Genomic DNA, 14,717 nt, shown 5'->3' on the forward strand with positions numbered 1-14,717 from the left:
ATGAGTTCCCATCATTTGTTTGACAATTTATCTATCCAACACAATAGCCTTCAAATAAATGTTTTCCTATTTATTCTAATGCTAATCGCAAAAACACCAAATCTCAAATGAAAACTGAATAAAAGAATACTTACTTTTTTTTGAACACTTCAGTAAGGTACAAAATTATTTAATGGATTAATGTTGGGTAGTACCCAATCTTTTCTTGTCACTGCTTCCACACATGCCTAAAGTGATGGAGCCATAACTCAATCTTCTCTGCTGTGAAAGGATAATAATATCTATCTCAAGGAGTTCCCTTTGCTTACTCCATAAGGGAGAGAGTTGTCCAAGAGGGAATGGGATTATCATTTATCTATTCCAGAATGTTAACTCAAATTGTACTTTAATATATCTTCAAGACACATAAAAATTTTACTAACATCATTGTGGGGGCAGAGAGTCATATTGGAGGTCATAGGGAACTGGACTATGCCAGTTTGAACATTTATCTCTCCAAGTTATAAATGTTTGCATATTAGGTTAATGTTAAGTTAAATAAAATTGCTTCTGGCAGATGAACATAAAAATGCAGGGTACAATATTGGTAGTATTTTTGAGAGTGGGCTATACATTAATTATATTTCACTTTTAATACATAGTATGTCTATCTTTTTTCCTACTTCTCTGATTACATTTTTACATCATTTATACTGTGCAAGTCTTCATCTTTAATATGTTGTAGCCTGTTCACAGCTACCATATATCTCTCCATTACTCATAAAGACTGTGGTACCCCACGAGTCCTTGTTCAAACATCATCAGAAAAATACAGGTATTTGGGGAACATCTGAAGAAATTATGAATTAATGGAATATTACTGTGCTGTTAAGAAGTACTGTATGAATCTGAAGAATTCAGAGATCCTCGGAAAGACTTTTATGAAATGAAAATAGTAGTACTAAGAAAACAAGAGATATAATGACCATGATAACATAAAGGAAAAATAAGAGTAAAAGATATCTGCATTTGGATGATAACATAAAGACCTAGATTTTATATAGCACTTTAAAGTTTGCAATATACTTTATATATATTATTTCATTTGATCTTAACAACCCTGTGAGGTAGATTCTATTATTACCACATTTTACAGATGAAGAAACTGAGGCTGACAAAGTTAATGGACTTGCCAGGGTCACACAATTAAGGTCTGGGGAAGGATTCAAACAAGTTCTTCGTAACTCCAAGTCCAACACCACTGCCTCACACCTAGCTGTTTCTAGATCAAAGCACTGACCAAGAGGACTAATGATGAAATACCTCTATTTCCATCCAGTAGAGAAGTGGTAGATTGCATAGGCTGTTGATCTATTTTGCTTAATTGTATTTCTTTGTTACAAGAGGCAATTCTAGAAGGATGGTATAATTAGGAAATAATGACAACATATAAAAAACTCAATCTTTTTTAAAATACTGGTTAGAAATATGGATCTTTGTTTCAGAGAGATGCTTGGGGTCATTAAATAAACTGCAATTTCCCAAAGGCAATTATGATGATCTTCACCTGTTCAGTTGTGGCTCTGGCTCACTGCCCATATACAGTGTGCCCAAGTTTTGTTGTTGCTGGTGGACAGCTAGGTGGCACAGTGGATAGAGTGCCAGACCTGGAGTCAGAAAGACCTGAGGTCAAATCCGGCCTTAGACATTTACTAGCTGTGTGACTCTGGGCAAATCACTTAACCTTGTTTGCCTCAGCTTCCTCATCTGTAAAGAGCTGGAGAAGGAAATGGCACAACCACTCCGTATCTTTGTCAAGAAAACCCCAAGTGGTGTCATGAAGAGTCAAACATGACTGAAATTAAACAAGTACCTATTATTAGCCAAGCACTGTGCCTTAGCTCAGTGATAATAAAGACAAAAACAAAATGCAGCTTGTCTTCTATTATGAAAACATGTATGCATACAAGTATATACAAAATATATAGCAAGTAAATACGAAGTAGTTTCTTGAGGGTGGGCTGAAGCACTAGCGGCTGGGGAGATTAAGAAAAGTCTCATGTAGAAACTGGCATTAGGGCTGAACCAAGGTGAGAAAGGAGTACATTCCAGGTACCAGGGTTAACCCATGGAAAGGCACAGAGACAGGTGACTGAATATTATGTAGAAGAAATAGCAAGTAATAAAGTTTGACAGGAACAGAGAATGAATGGGAGCAATGTATAATAAATCAGGAAAGGCAAGCTGGAGTCATATTGTGAAGGGTTTTAAATACTAAAAAAGTTTGTATTTTATTCCTTGAGCAAAAGAGAGCTACTGCATTAATATGGTCAGGCTTGTGCTTTAGAAATATCACTTTTGACAGAGGATGGATTAGAGAGGGGAGAAATCTGAGGCAGGGAGACTAATTAAGAGGCTATTACAATAGTCTGGGCAACAAGAACTAGGGTGGTGGCTGTATAGGTAGTGGGTTGGAGAATAAGAGGATGTTTTTGGATATGGTGAATTTAAGTTGCCTATGGAACATTCAGTTGCATATGAACAATATAGTTCTGGCAAAAAAAAAAACCCAAACAAACTAGGGATGAATATGAAGATCTATGAGTCATCTGCAGAGAGATGATAAACAAGCCATATGGCTTATTCTTTTAACTGTATAACATCACGTGGATAGTAGGCATTCTTCATCCACTCAGCTTTCTGTGTGGATAGTGAGGGCATTTAGGAATTTCTAATATGTTTCAAGACTTGATATATAAGGTCAATGCCAAGTGTAAATGAGCACCTGGAGGACCTCACTGTCCAGAGAGATCACATAATCATAGATCTAGAGTTAGAAGGGACTTTGGGGGGACACCTAGTCCAACTCCCTCATTTCATAGATCAGGAAATGGAGGCCCAGGAAAGTTATGATTTATTAAAGTATCACAAGTAGTATATAACAGAGGTGGCACTGGAGTCCAGATCTTCTGTTTCTGAAGACAGTGTCTATAGTTGTATTATGGGAATCCCTCTCAGATTTGGATTCTCCATTGGATATGACAGCAAATACCAATTCTCTTCTTGGCAAGCACAGATTTTCCTTTTAGCTTGATGAAATAAACTTATAATGCAATGTTTTTTTAAGCTTATGGTCTACTAACTAAATGGTTTTTTCCCTTATTCACTGTTTTGTAACTTAAGAAAATCTGGAAATTATCCTTTTTTTTTAAAGTCCTTAATTAAATTTGGATAGGTCATCCTTCCAACCTACAAACAGATAACAAGTCAGACCTTCCAATTTATAAGTGGGCAGGTTTATTTACAAATAAGCCAGCTTCCATACATAAGCCGTAACAAACAGACATAATATACTGTAAATGTAAACAGATACAGAAATGTTTTACACATGCAGCAATTTTTGAGTATATGAACACAGATTACCCATGGAAAAGGGTTGCCATTCCAAGATAAAGTAGAAGAACTGAACAGGAAGGCAAAATGAACAAGCTAAAGAGATCTGCCTTTTTTTTCCTTTTTTTACAGCATTGAATCCTAGTTAAATACTATAAATTCCAATAATGTTAGAGGTACATATATTCAAATATTAGTTTGAAATACCTCTGTATTTTAAATGCCTCTGCAAACCAAAAAGAATTAAAAAAAGAATGATTTTTTTTTATTATTTTACCACTTAAGATAATCAATTTCACTGTTCCTTGCCAGTTTTCTCACTAATGAACAGAAAAATTTTCATTTTATTTATTTATTATTTTGAAGGGCAATTGGGATTAAGTGACTTGCCCAGGGTCATACAGCTAGTAAGTGTGTCAGAGGTTAAATTAGAATTCAGATCCCTCTGACTCCAGGGCTGACACTCTATCCACTGAACCACCTAGCTACCCAGAAAATTTTTAAAAATATTTGTATGGTGAATGTATAGATGCATGCAGAGCATTCTAGCAGAACTGCATTGCTAATACATCAAACTTCAAAGTTTTTTTTTGTTTGGCCTCTTATTCATATTTATACAATAATCCCAAAAAAGGCAAAAAAGTTGAGGTTTGCTGCCAGTTAATGGTCCCACTAATAGTACTAAAACTAGAAAGGACAAAAATAACAATGAACAGAAAGGGAAACAAAAATTAAGACTCCCTTCCATGCCAACAAAAACTCAATGAATCCTTTCACTTCTTAAAAAGAATCTTGCATATATCAAGCTACCAAATTTAAAGATGTGTTTATAAATATTATAACAATCCTAAGGGAAAAAGAAAAGAAAGAAAAGCAATGAAGTGAGTATATGGAGGATGGGCCCTTTGGAGTCAGAAAGTTCTGTGTTGAAACATGACCTCCCAAACATACTGGTTGTGTGACCGTGGGCAAGTTACTTAGCCTTTTAGTGGCTGTTAACATCTATAACAACTGTTACAGATGAAGATGCCCAGTCATGTATTTTCATAGCAAGGATATGGTATCCTTGGATGAAATCACAGGTCTAGACCCAAAAACAACAACAAAAGCAACCATTTTAGTATCACAGAAATCTGACTAATCCCAGAATTTTTTTCATCTACAGACATATTTTCTAGCTCATAGAAGCAATCTATCCTGAAACCTGGTTCCACTCTTTCTAATAAGCAGAAATATTACACGATAGAATGGATCTTTGGACATCAAGATACCCATTTTTATAAAAGTCAGTTGGGGAATATCTCAATATTGTTACAGTTGTTATGAAAGATAGAAAAAGCAGGGGGAGAGAAAAGGGATGAAAAGAATTAAAAATCTGATGGAATATGAGGCAGCTAGGTGGCACAGTGGATAGAACTCTGACCTTGGAGTCAGAAGAACCTGAGTTCAAATCCGACCTCAGACACTTGACACTTACTAGCCGTGTGTCCCTGGGCGAGTCACTTAACCCCAATTGCCTCACCAAAAAGGAAAACAAAAAACAAAAACAAACAAAAAAAAAAAAACAAGAAAAATCTGATGGAATAAAAGCACCAAGAGAAATTTGAAAAATTTCAACATCAACATAGACTTTTCTTTCAGTTTTCTGCCCCTGGCTAAAAAAATGCATCTGAATTCTGGAAACAATTTTAAGAGAGTAAATTTAAGAGAATAAAAAAACAGAGTAAAAAAAGTAAAATGTCATGGACTTACAAAAATATTGAGAAAAATTAAGTGTGTTTACTTAATTGTTTCTATGAGGCGCTGTGATATAGTAGAAACATACTGGATTCAGAGTCAGGAAACCTGAATTCAAATCATACCACTGTCACTCAACAGCTGTGTGACCAGGGACAATACTCTCTTAACCTCACAAAATCTATTTTCTCATGTAAAATAAGGACAATAATATACATAGTACCTATTTCACAGGGATTTGGTGAGAAAGGGTTTTGAAAATCTTAAAGCCCTAGATAATTTGTTATAAAAACACTGAGGAATCTGCATATAGAAACACAGTAGGTGCTCAAACAGTTGGTTGACAGATTATAAAACTATTCACTCAAAATAATAAAACAGTACACTATTTGGTGAAATTAAAAAAGGAAATTAAAATGTCAGTACACTGCAAAAGAGCCAGGCACCCAAATGTTAGTTGAATGAAATTTCATTTAAGTCCACTCAGTCCATGAATTTTATGAACAAGACACCTTAAAAATACATATTTGCCTTTAAAGCAGGCCCTCCTTAATGACCCACAAATACAAAGATATTTCAAACAGATCACTGAGGAAAACTGTTTTTAGGAAAGGAAAGCAGACTCCTGGGCAATGAGAACAGTTCACATCTAGATACAGCTTTTCAAAGACTTGCAAAGTGTTTCATATGCATCATTTCTTTTGCTTCTTACACAAACTTGAGAGGTAGGTGATATTATTTGCCTTTTGTTGATGAGGAAACTGAGGTTCTGAGAGGGGAAGTGATTTAATCAGAGTCTCACAGCTAAGACATGTTTGAAGGAGGATTTGAACCCACATCTTTCTGATTCTGAAATTTAGCACTCAGCACTTTATTATGCCATTCTGCTTCCCCAAAAGATGACAAGATAATAAATTTTCCATTTGATTTCAGAATGTACAGTGGGCACAAATATGGATTGCACCTTATATTGTCTTAAACTGATCCCTATTTATAAGCCCCCTTCCACCCTTTCTGTCTTCTGCTCTGATTGCTCTAGAGGCAGAAACAATATTCTTTTAAATTGAAGACCTATTTCCCTTAGTCTTCCAATTCAGAAATAATCTAAACAAAAAGGTGGGAAGCTACATAAAAGGCATATTAATTCAAAATTAATTTAAACCATAAGAACATTTCATATTATCTAATGCTACAGCAAAAACAGCATATCCAAAAGAACTTACATTTTATCATTTCCACCAATGTGTCTTTCAAATTCTCTCTTCCCTCTTTGGTCAAACCCATCAAAAGTTCTGTTCATTCCACCACTTCTTCCTCTGCTTCGCATTCCACCTCTTATGCCTCCACGGCCTCTAATTGGTCTTTCCCTCTCAAATCTTTCAACTGGCCTAAAAGGAGAAAAAGAAATACTAAAATAATTAACCAGGTTGGTTAAATATCATTACTTTTTTAATCTGAAAAGATTTTTTAAAATTCTTATTAGCACGGTACAAGGCATAGCTCAACAGGTACTAAAGCAACTTTTAAATTAAAATTAAATATGAAGTAGAAAGCATTAGAACAAGGGTTCATCATCTGAAGTCCAGGGTCTCTGTATAGATTTCAGGAGGTCTTTGAATTTAGATGGGAAAAAATACTTTTTGTTTTCACTAACCTTTGATTTCCTTTATAAATTCTATGTATGTTATTTTATGTATTTAAAAGCATTATTATTCTGAGAAGAGGTTCCATAGCCTTCATCAGAATATGCTATAGATTCAATACACAAAAAAGTTAAGAATCCCTGTACTAGAGAGTACCTTTAAAATAATACTATCTTCAAGTAGAAATTCAAAATAAGATTTAAAAAAATACTGACTGGGTCTTTCTATAATTGACAAATATTCAAGGGACATAAAAAAAGGAAGTTTTTTATTTTTTTAGGTAATTGGGGTTAAGTGACTTGCCCAGGGTCACACAGCTGATGTGTGTTTGGTCTAAGGCCAGATTTGAACTCAGGTCCTCCTGACTTCAGGGCTACCCACTGTACTACCTAGAAAAGATAGTTTTTAAAGGAAGAATCCAAGCTATTGACAGCCATATCAAAAAAATGATCCAAATCACTAATCATTAAAGAAATGCAAATTAAAGCCACTCAGGTTCCATCTCACATCCCTCTGATTGGCAAAGATGGCAAAATGACCAATTTGGTAGGGTTACAGAAAAATAGGCAGATTAATGTATTCTTGGTGAAGCTATGAATTGGTACCACCAATCTAGAAAGCAATTTGAAACTATGCCCCAGAAATTATTAAATTGTATACATATACCCTTTGACCTAGCAGTACCACAACTAGTTCCATACCCCAAACAAATCAAAGAAGAGGAAAAAGATCCATATGTACAAAAATACTTATAGCAACTCTTTTTATAGCAGCAAACAAGGAGGGACTACCCATCAATTGGGTAGTAGCTGAAATACTCTCATCTCCATCCCACTCACCCCATTACAGTGATTCTGAACCCTAAGTTGCCATTATACAAACTCCAATCTCAATATTCCCCACTGCAAACTGCCTTACTTCCACTTCTCTTCTCAACTCTAATGCTAATGTTTACCTCCAGATCTATCTACCTTTTTACTTTGTTCTCTGGAATGCCTGCTCCATAGTTAATAATATTGCTTTCATTTTAAAACTTTTCCTTTCTCATTCTTTTCATCTTCTTGCACTCACTGAGACCTGGCTCTTCCCCGAGATACTGTAACACAGCAGTGACAATCCTCTGACAGCACCAATTGCTCCTTGTTATTACTTCCAAAATCTGCCTCTACCACCATCACTTGTGAACCTCTCCTCCTCTGAGAATCCCTCAATCCATATTTATTCCCCAATTGAGATTTGAATAGCTCTTAGCTATGGACCCTCAGGAAATTCTCCTTCCTTACTTTTTTTATTTTTAGTTTAGGCAATGGGGTTCAGTGACTTGCCCAGGGTCACAAAGCTAGTAAGTGTTATGTGTCTGAGGCTGGATGTGAACTCAGGTCCTCCTGAATCCAGGGCCGGTGTTCTATCCACTGCACCACTTAGCTGCTCCCCATTAATCTGATCATAATATTTTTATTATTCTACCTCTCCCTCTGTCATATGACCTTAAGACCTATTCTTCTCATCCCTTCCTCCTTGCCTCCAATCCCCCCTAGCCTTCAGTTCTTTCCCTGGCCATCACCCTAATAATGCACTTCTTCATACCTTATCTCAACTCCTTGGAGAACCATTTCAACTTTACACTTATCCTATTGCCAATCATGCAAAGGAGACTAAGAAAAGGCATGGTCAGGCAAGTAGGAAGAGAACCAGGAGAGACCAACGCCACAACAACCCAGAGAGCAAAAAGTAACAAGAATAGTGTGACTGACATTGTCAAAGGCTGCAGAAAGTCATGGATGATGAGAATTGAGAAAAGACCATTAGATTCGGAAATTAAGAAATCATTGGTATCTTTAGAGAGTGCAGTTTCGGTTGAGTGAGATTGGAAATCAAATTGGTTTCTCAAGGAAAAAAATTAGCAAATTAAGGCTGAATATTGGATTATTCCCAACATCCATTGCCTTCACTCCTAATTCATTCACTGCTAAATGGAACTAGAGAAAAATCACAATACCGGGCTGACTAGGATACACTGAAAATTTATGTCATATTAATATCAACTGGACCTGTAGCATGACAATCTTTTATGTCTCCCTAATTGAATAACTGACCTATTCCTCCTAGTGGCTTTTTAAATGTTTTCATCCCTCCTCAAACCTTTCATGACACCCTTCCCTTTGTCCTTTCAGCTAAGAACCATGCCTCCAAAAAAAAAAATCCAAGGCCATTTGCTGAGAATTCCCTCTTTCTCTTCTTCCTCATCTCACATCACTTAGATGTCTATACTATGATCTCTTCCTTTGCCCCGTCTCACATGACACGATGGCCCTTCTCCTTACAGAAGCAACTCCTTCACATTCATGTACATTCCACTATGTCTTTTCCAGCAGATTGCCTCCTCTACCATCCCCACTTCTCATTAATTTTCAGTCTCTGACTGTTTACTTGCTGCTTCACTGCTGCCTAGAAACATACTCATGTCTTGCTTACCCTTTAAAAACTCTCACTTGATCCATCCATCTCAACTAGCTATCACCTTTATTTTTCCTCCCTTTCATGGCTAAACTCCCTGAGAAAACCATCTCTAATGATGTCTTCATTCCCTAAATGTTTCCAAAAAACTGAATTTTGTCTCAACCACAAAAAATCCAGGATTAGAGATAGATACAAATGTAAAATTTAGACAGAGCTCAGCCTCTGCCTACATGTCAGGAATTTTCCTAACAACGGGATCAGAACATTTGTAATTGAACTCATAATTTTCATTGAAAATAAACTCCCTACAAATAAAAAAGGGACCTATATTGACCCTATGGGCCATTATATTACTCTCAGGTTTAAAAATAAACTATTTTAAGTTCACTAAAAATAAACTAATTTACACTCAGGTGTTACAAGCACATATTTTGGACAGAACTTCAAAAGAACAATGAGTTAGGGCCAGAACTGAATGGGCAGAGAACAGTGTGAGAAAAAATTATGACCTATAAACATAATGGAATATCACTGTGCTGTAACAAATGATGAAATAAATAAAGAAGAGAATCCTAGGAAGATTGTACAACTAATGCAAAGTAATCTGAGCAGAACTAAGAGAACAATTTATACAATTACATTGTAAAGAGAAACCAACTGTGAAAGCCTTAAGAACTCTAATCAATTGCAATTCCAGAGGACTGATGATTAAGCAGGCTACCCACATAATAGAAAGGTGATGGACTCAACACAGAATGAGATGTATTTATATTTGGATTCGGGCAAGTAGTGGTGCAGTGGATAGAGCGTCAGGCCTGAAGTCAGGAAGAAAATGGCAAACCACTCTAGTATGTTTGCCAAGAAAACCCCAAATGGGGTCACGAAGAGTTAGACATGACTGAAACAAATAAACAACAACGAATATCTGTATTTGACCAATGTAAGAATTCATTTTCCTAACTACATACAGTTCGCACACATGTACTGGCCTAAACAAATCCAAGAATGAACTATTTTGTTTTGTCTTCCCCTGAGCAGAGGTGGGCAAAGCTTATCCTAATATGTACGTTCCTAAACTTGGAGGCAGCATTTGGGAGGGGGGGATGGTGCAGTGGCAACACATCTAGCAAAAAGTTGGGACCCCATTCTAAGGGGAATAGCAGTTGCCTCATCCCTGACATAGTGGGCAATAGCAACAAATGTGATACTTATTATTCCCTGGCAACAACACTCAGCCTGGCCACAAGAAGAAGTAGTAGCACCCAGACCTTTACAAAGGGACAGCAGTAGCCTCAGGCCCCAGCACAAAGGGATTAGAGGTAATGCCTGGGCTTGGCATAAAGAAGCAACGGCAATGTTGGCAATGTTATCTATGGCAGTACTCAAGCCCAGAAAAGCGAGATCATATTGGCTCCAGCCAGGAAAGCAGTGTCAAAGCACAGTAGAGGAGGCACCGCAAGCAGGTCTACCAGAGAACTATGCTTAACTTTAATTTGGAAAGGATAAGCTTCCTCCATATTGTTGCCAGTGGTTACCTCCATAATTGTCCTTTACCCAGGGACTAGAAGGTAGAATTATTGAGAGCTGCTTTGCTTCATAAGATGGGGAAGGTGAAACACTCTTTATATAACTAACTACCCAGCCCCTCGCTGAAAGGAAAGGGGCAATTCCTCAGCAAAGCCCTCTAAAAGGGCAAAAATCTGGTATTCACTGTGATGGGGTTCTCACAGAGGCAGACTCAACACAAGTGACAATATATCAATATTTCTCATTCCCCTTAGTTGCTAGTGCCTCCTTCAAATTACGTTGTATCACATGACTAATATGGAAATACGCTTTATATGACTGCATATGTGTAACCTATTATCAAATTGTTTGTCATCTTAGGGAAGGGGGAGAGAAGAACAGAATTTGAAACTAAAAAGTTTAAAAAAATGAATGTTAACAATCGTTTTTATATGTAATTGGAAAAAAATAAAAATTACATTGTATCTATCTTGTACATAACCATATTACATGTTGTTTCTCCAATAGAATGTAATGTCTGAGGGAAGGGAATTGTTTCACTTTTGTCTCTGTTTTGTTGTTGCTGTTCAGTTGTTTTACTCACGCCTGACTCTTTGTGACTCCATTTGGGGTTTTCTTGGCAGAGATACTGGAGTGGTTTGCCATTTCGTTCTTCAGCTCCTTTTACAGATGAGGAACTGAGGCAAATTAAGTGACTTGCCCAGGTTCACACAACTAGTGTCTGAGGCTATATTTGAACTCAGAAAGATAAATCTTCCTGACTCCATGCCTAGCACTCTATCCATTGCGCCACCTAGTTGCCCTGTCTCTGTATTCAGATACAAATGCCAGGCACATAGTAGGCACTTAATAAATGCTTAATGAGTTGGCTAATATATCATAGCTACTATCATCATCAACATCATGATCTATTGGAATAAAAATACACTATTTTATCAACTTAGAAGTTTCTCAATTCAGTATCCTAAGTTCATGGAGGGTGTTTTTTTCGTAAATTTTTTATCCATTTTAAACTTTAACACAAAATGAAAAAAAAAAGAATATTAATACGTATACAGCAGAACATAAGAAAGGATTCAATATAAGACCTATACAATAAATACTACACATTATTTTCAAAGCTACCCAGCTTTTCTTTGCTTCCTTCTAGGTTTTCTTTTATTGTCTGCTGTGCATTTTTTACTTTATTTTTTTCCTTCCCTCCCCATCCCGTACCCTAAAGAAGGCTACTGTTAAACTTCGGGAAATATACACACATACATAGATTTCTATAAACACACACATATGTACAAATACATACTCGTACACATATATGTAATACTGTACTATGCATATTTCCACTTGTCATCTCTTTCTCTGGAGGTTGATAGCATCTTCCTTCATATGTCCAAGTCTTCCCATGTTTTTCTAAACTAACCAGCTCATCATTTCCTATACCATAGCAGTATTCCAACACATTCACATCCTATCTGAGAGATTGTCTATGAAAGTTTTTTCCCCCAATTTTCTGCATTCCTTCTATTCTTGGCTACATTGGTTTTACTTATGCAAGATATTTTTAATTTAAAATAGTTCAACTTATCCATTTTACACTTCAACAATGCTCTGGGCCTTATAATATAATTTAAGATCTGATACTGCTGAATCTCCTTCCTTTACATCCCTTTTCCCTGGTTTCTTTGAAATTCTTGACAGAGAGTGTTTAATAAGTCCTCAAGCTTTTCTCAACATATTGGTAGGTCTTTTTTGACAATCTGCAAATGAAAGAGTTTCTGCATAGGAACTAAAGCAAATTTATACAGCATATACTAAATATCTCTCCACCACCTTAGGTTTACTCTATGATGACTAACTAGATGACAGGGACCAGAATAGTACATAATGGCCACACATCAATGCTTTGTAAAGTATATCACTGAAAGTAGTATCCACTTTAATGAGATCACAAAACCAAAGCATTCTCAGTGCCTTGCACATAATAAATGTTTACTCAATTGAACTGCGCAGAGAAGAGGAGACAGTGGGTATACATGATGCAAAGTGCTTATAACAGTGAAAGGGAGAAAAGCTGGCAGAGTCTAATGAAGGATTTTTCAGAATTGGGTAGATTTAAGTAGATTTATAAGCAGCTATTGAAAAGAACCAGTAAAGAGCCAGCTAGGTGGCTAGGTAGAAAGACAATGACTGCTAGGGTGAGCTCCTTGAAACAAGAGTTACAGAATCAAGGGTACTGGTAGAAGGCTTGTACCTGGCAAAGAGAAAGGTCATTTCTTTCCAAAGAGATATAAGTAAGGAAGTCATGTATGAGTGAAGATGTAAAAGGTTCTGAGGTGTTGAGTAGGAAAGACAAAGGAACTAACAGCAGATGGCCTCTATTTTTTTCAGTAAAGTAAAAGGCAAGGTTATTTTGATATTGGTTGGGGTTGAAGGAGGCATTGATTAAAGAGAGAACATGATGTATGGAAAGGACACTGGAATTAAAGTCACAAACCCATGTTTAAACTCTATCTTCACCATTTACTATGTAGGACTTGGACAAATCACTTAGACTCTCTAAACCTCAACTCTCATACTTTAACAATGAGGAAATAATATCTTCCTCACAGGGTTGTTTGTAAGGGAAGTGTGTTATATATTTATAAAATAATATGTATCTGTGTTCACACACACACACACACACACACGCGCGCGCGCGTGCGCGTGTACGTACAACCTAGTATTACTTGGTAATGTATTTGGAGTCAGGAAGACTGTAAGGTTCAAATCTCACTTCAGAGACTTACCTGTGTGACCCTAGGCAAATCATGTAGCTTTTCTGTGCCTCAGTTTCCTCATGTAAAATGGGAGGATAGACTTAATGATTTATATGGTCCCTTACCCAATTCTTAATCTATGATTCTAAATCTATAAAATTAGGGGTACTCACAACAAGTTATTTACCTAGTTTTGACAAATGAAAGAACTAAGAGTACGAACAGAAAATCTAAGTGAAATAAAATTGTTACCTAAGGTAACAAAATATCTGTGAGAGACTGTCTGATGTTGGCAACTACCAGGTGGGCTCTGTGGCAAGATTGGGGTAGATCTGGGTATTTTGGAAGTTGAGGCAGGGGCTGTGGTAGGCAGAGTCGTGGTGGACTGGGATGGGCTGGGTACGGAGAAGCCCTGAGGCAGTGGGCAGTGCTATGTGAGATAAGCTGGGTGCAAGAAAGTAGCTGGAGCTTGTGCTCCTGAGGCAAGGGGCGGTGCCACGTGGGAGAGGGACGGCAGAGAACGAGTTCCCTTTGCTTAGTCCCCTCCCTATATGCAACGTCAACCCCAGACGCCTCCTTCCTGTGACCTTCCTGACTTCCTGGGTCCCTTTGTGTAGCACTGACCCCAGACGCCTCCTTCCTGTGTCCTTCCTGACTTCCTAGGTCACGTACTCTGTCTATGCACTAATCCCAGAAGCCTCCTTCCTGTATCTGGTCCTAGCCTCCTACGTCAGTCCCTCTCCCTTGGTGTGCTAAACTCAGACAGCCCCTTTCGGTATCTGACCCTACAATCATTGGCTAGTAAGCGGGCTGGGGAGGAGGGGCTAAGTAGGTACTTAAGGAACAAGCGTGGTCAGATCACGCACTCTCTTTGCTCCTGCTCTGATGGCTTGCTGTGACGGCCTCTGAATAAAGCTCTGGTGTTGGCGCCTCCCGATGGCTTGTCTCTGTATGTTTATCCGGTTGAGGACCGAAGACTGATGAGTGAGTATGACTCTGGCAGCCTGCTCCTTATAGGAGGAGTGTTCAGCGCGGCCGGCATAAGGTCAGAGCGGCCGGTACAAATATCTCCAACTGCCTACTAAATATCTCAAACTGGATGTCTTGCAGACATCTTCTAACATGTCCACAATTTACATTTAATATATCAAAAACTGAATTCATTATCTTTCCCAATAACCACTCCTGCCTTCCAAAGCTCCCCATTACTGAGGGCACCACTATC

At 37.5% G+C, this 14,717-nt stretch overlaps 1 protein-coding gene across 1 annotated transcript in view; it reads right to left on the reverse strand.

Annotated features, from left to right (window-relative positions):
- HABP4 (hyaluronan binding protein 4) overlaps window positions 1-14,717 on the reverse strand; it is a 52,269-nt gene that overhangs the window by 30,009 nt on the left and 7,543 nt on the right. Inside the window, exon 3 of the mRNA XM_027874880.1 lies at window positions 6,333-6,497. Coding sequence (XP_027730681.1) covers window positions 6,333-6,497 — 165 coding nt within the window. The remainder of the gene's footprint in view (window positions 1-6,332; window positions 6,498-14,717) is intronic.

The sequence above is a fragment of the Vombatus ursinus genome, unplaced genomic scaffold (assembly GCF_900497805.2).
Source record: "Vombatus ursinus unplaced genomic scaffold, bare-nosed wombat genome assembly UNPS02014807.1, whole genome shotgun sequence".
NCBI classification, from domain to species: Eukaryota; Metazoa; Chordata; class Mammalia; order Diprotodontia; family Vombatidae; genus Vombatus; species Vombatus ursinus.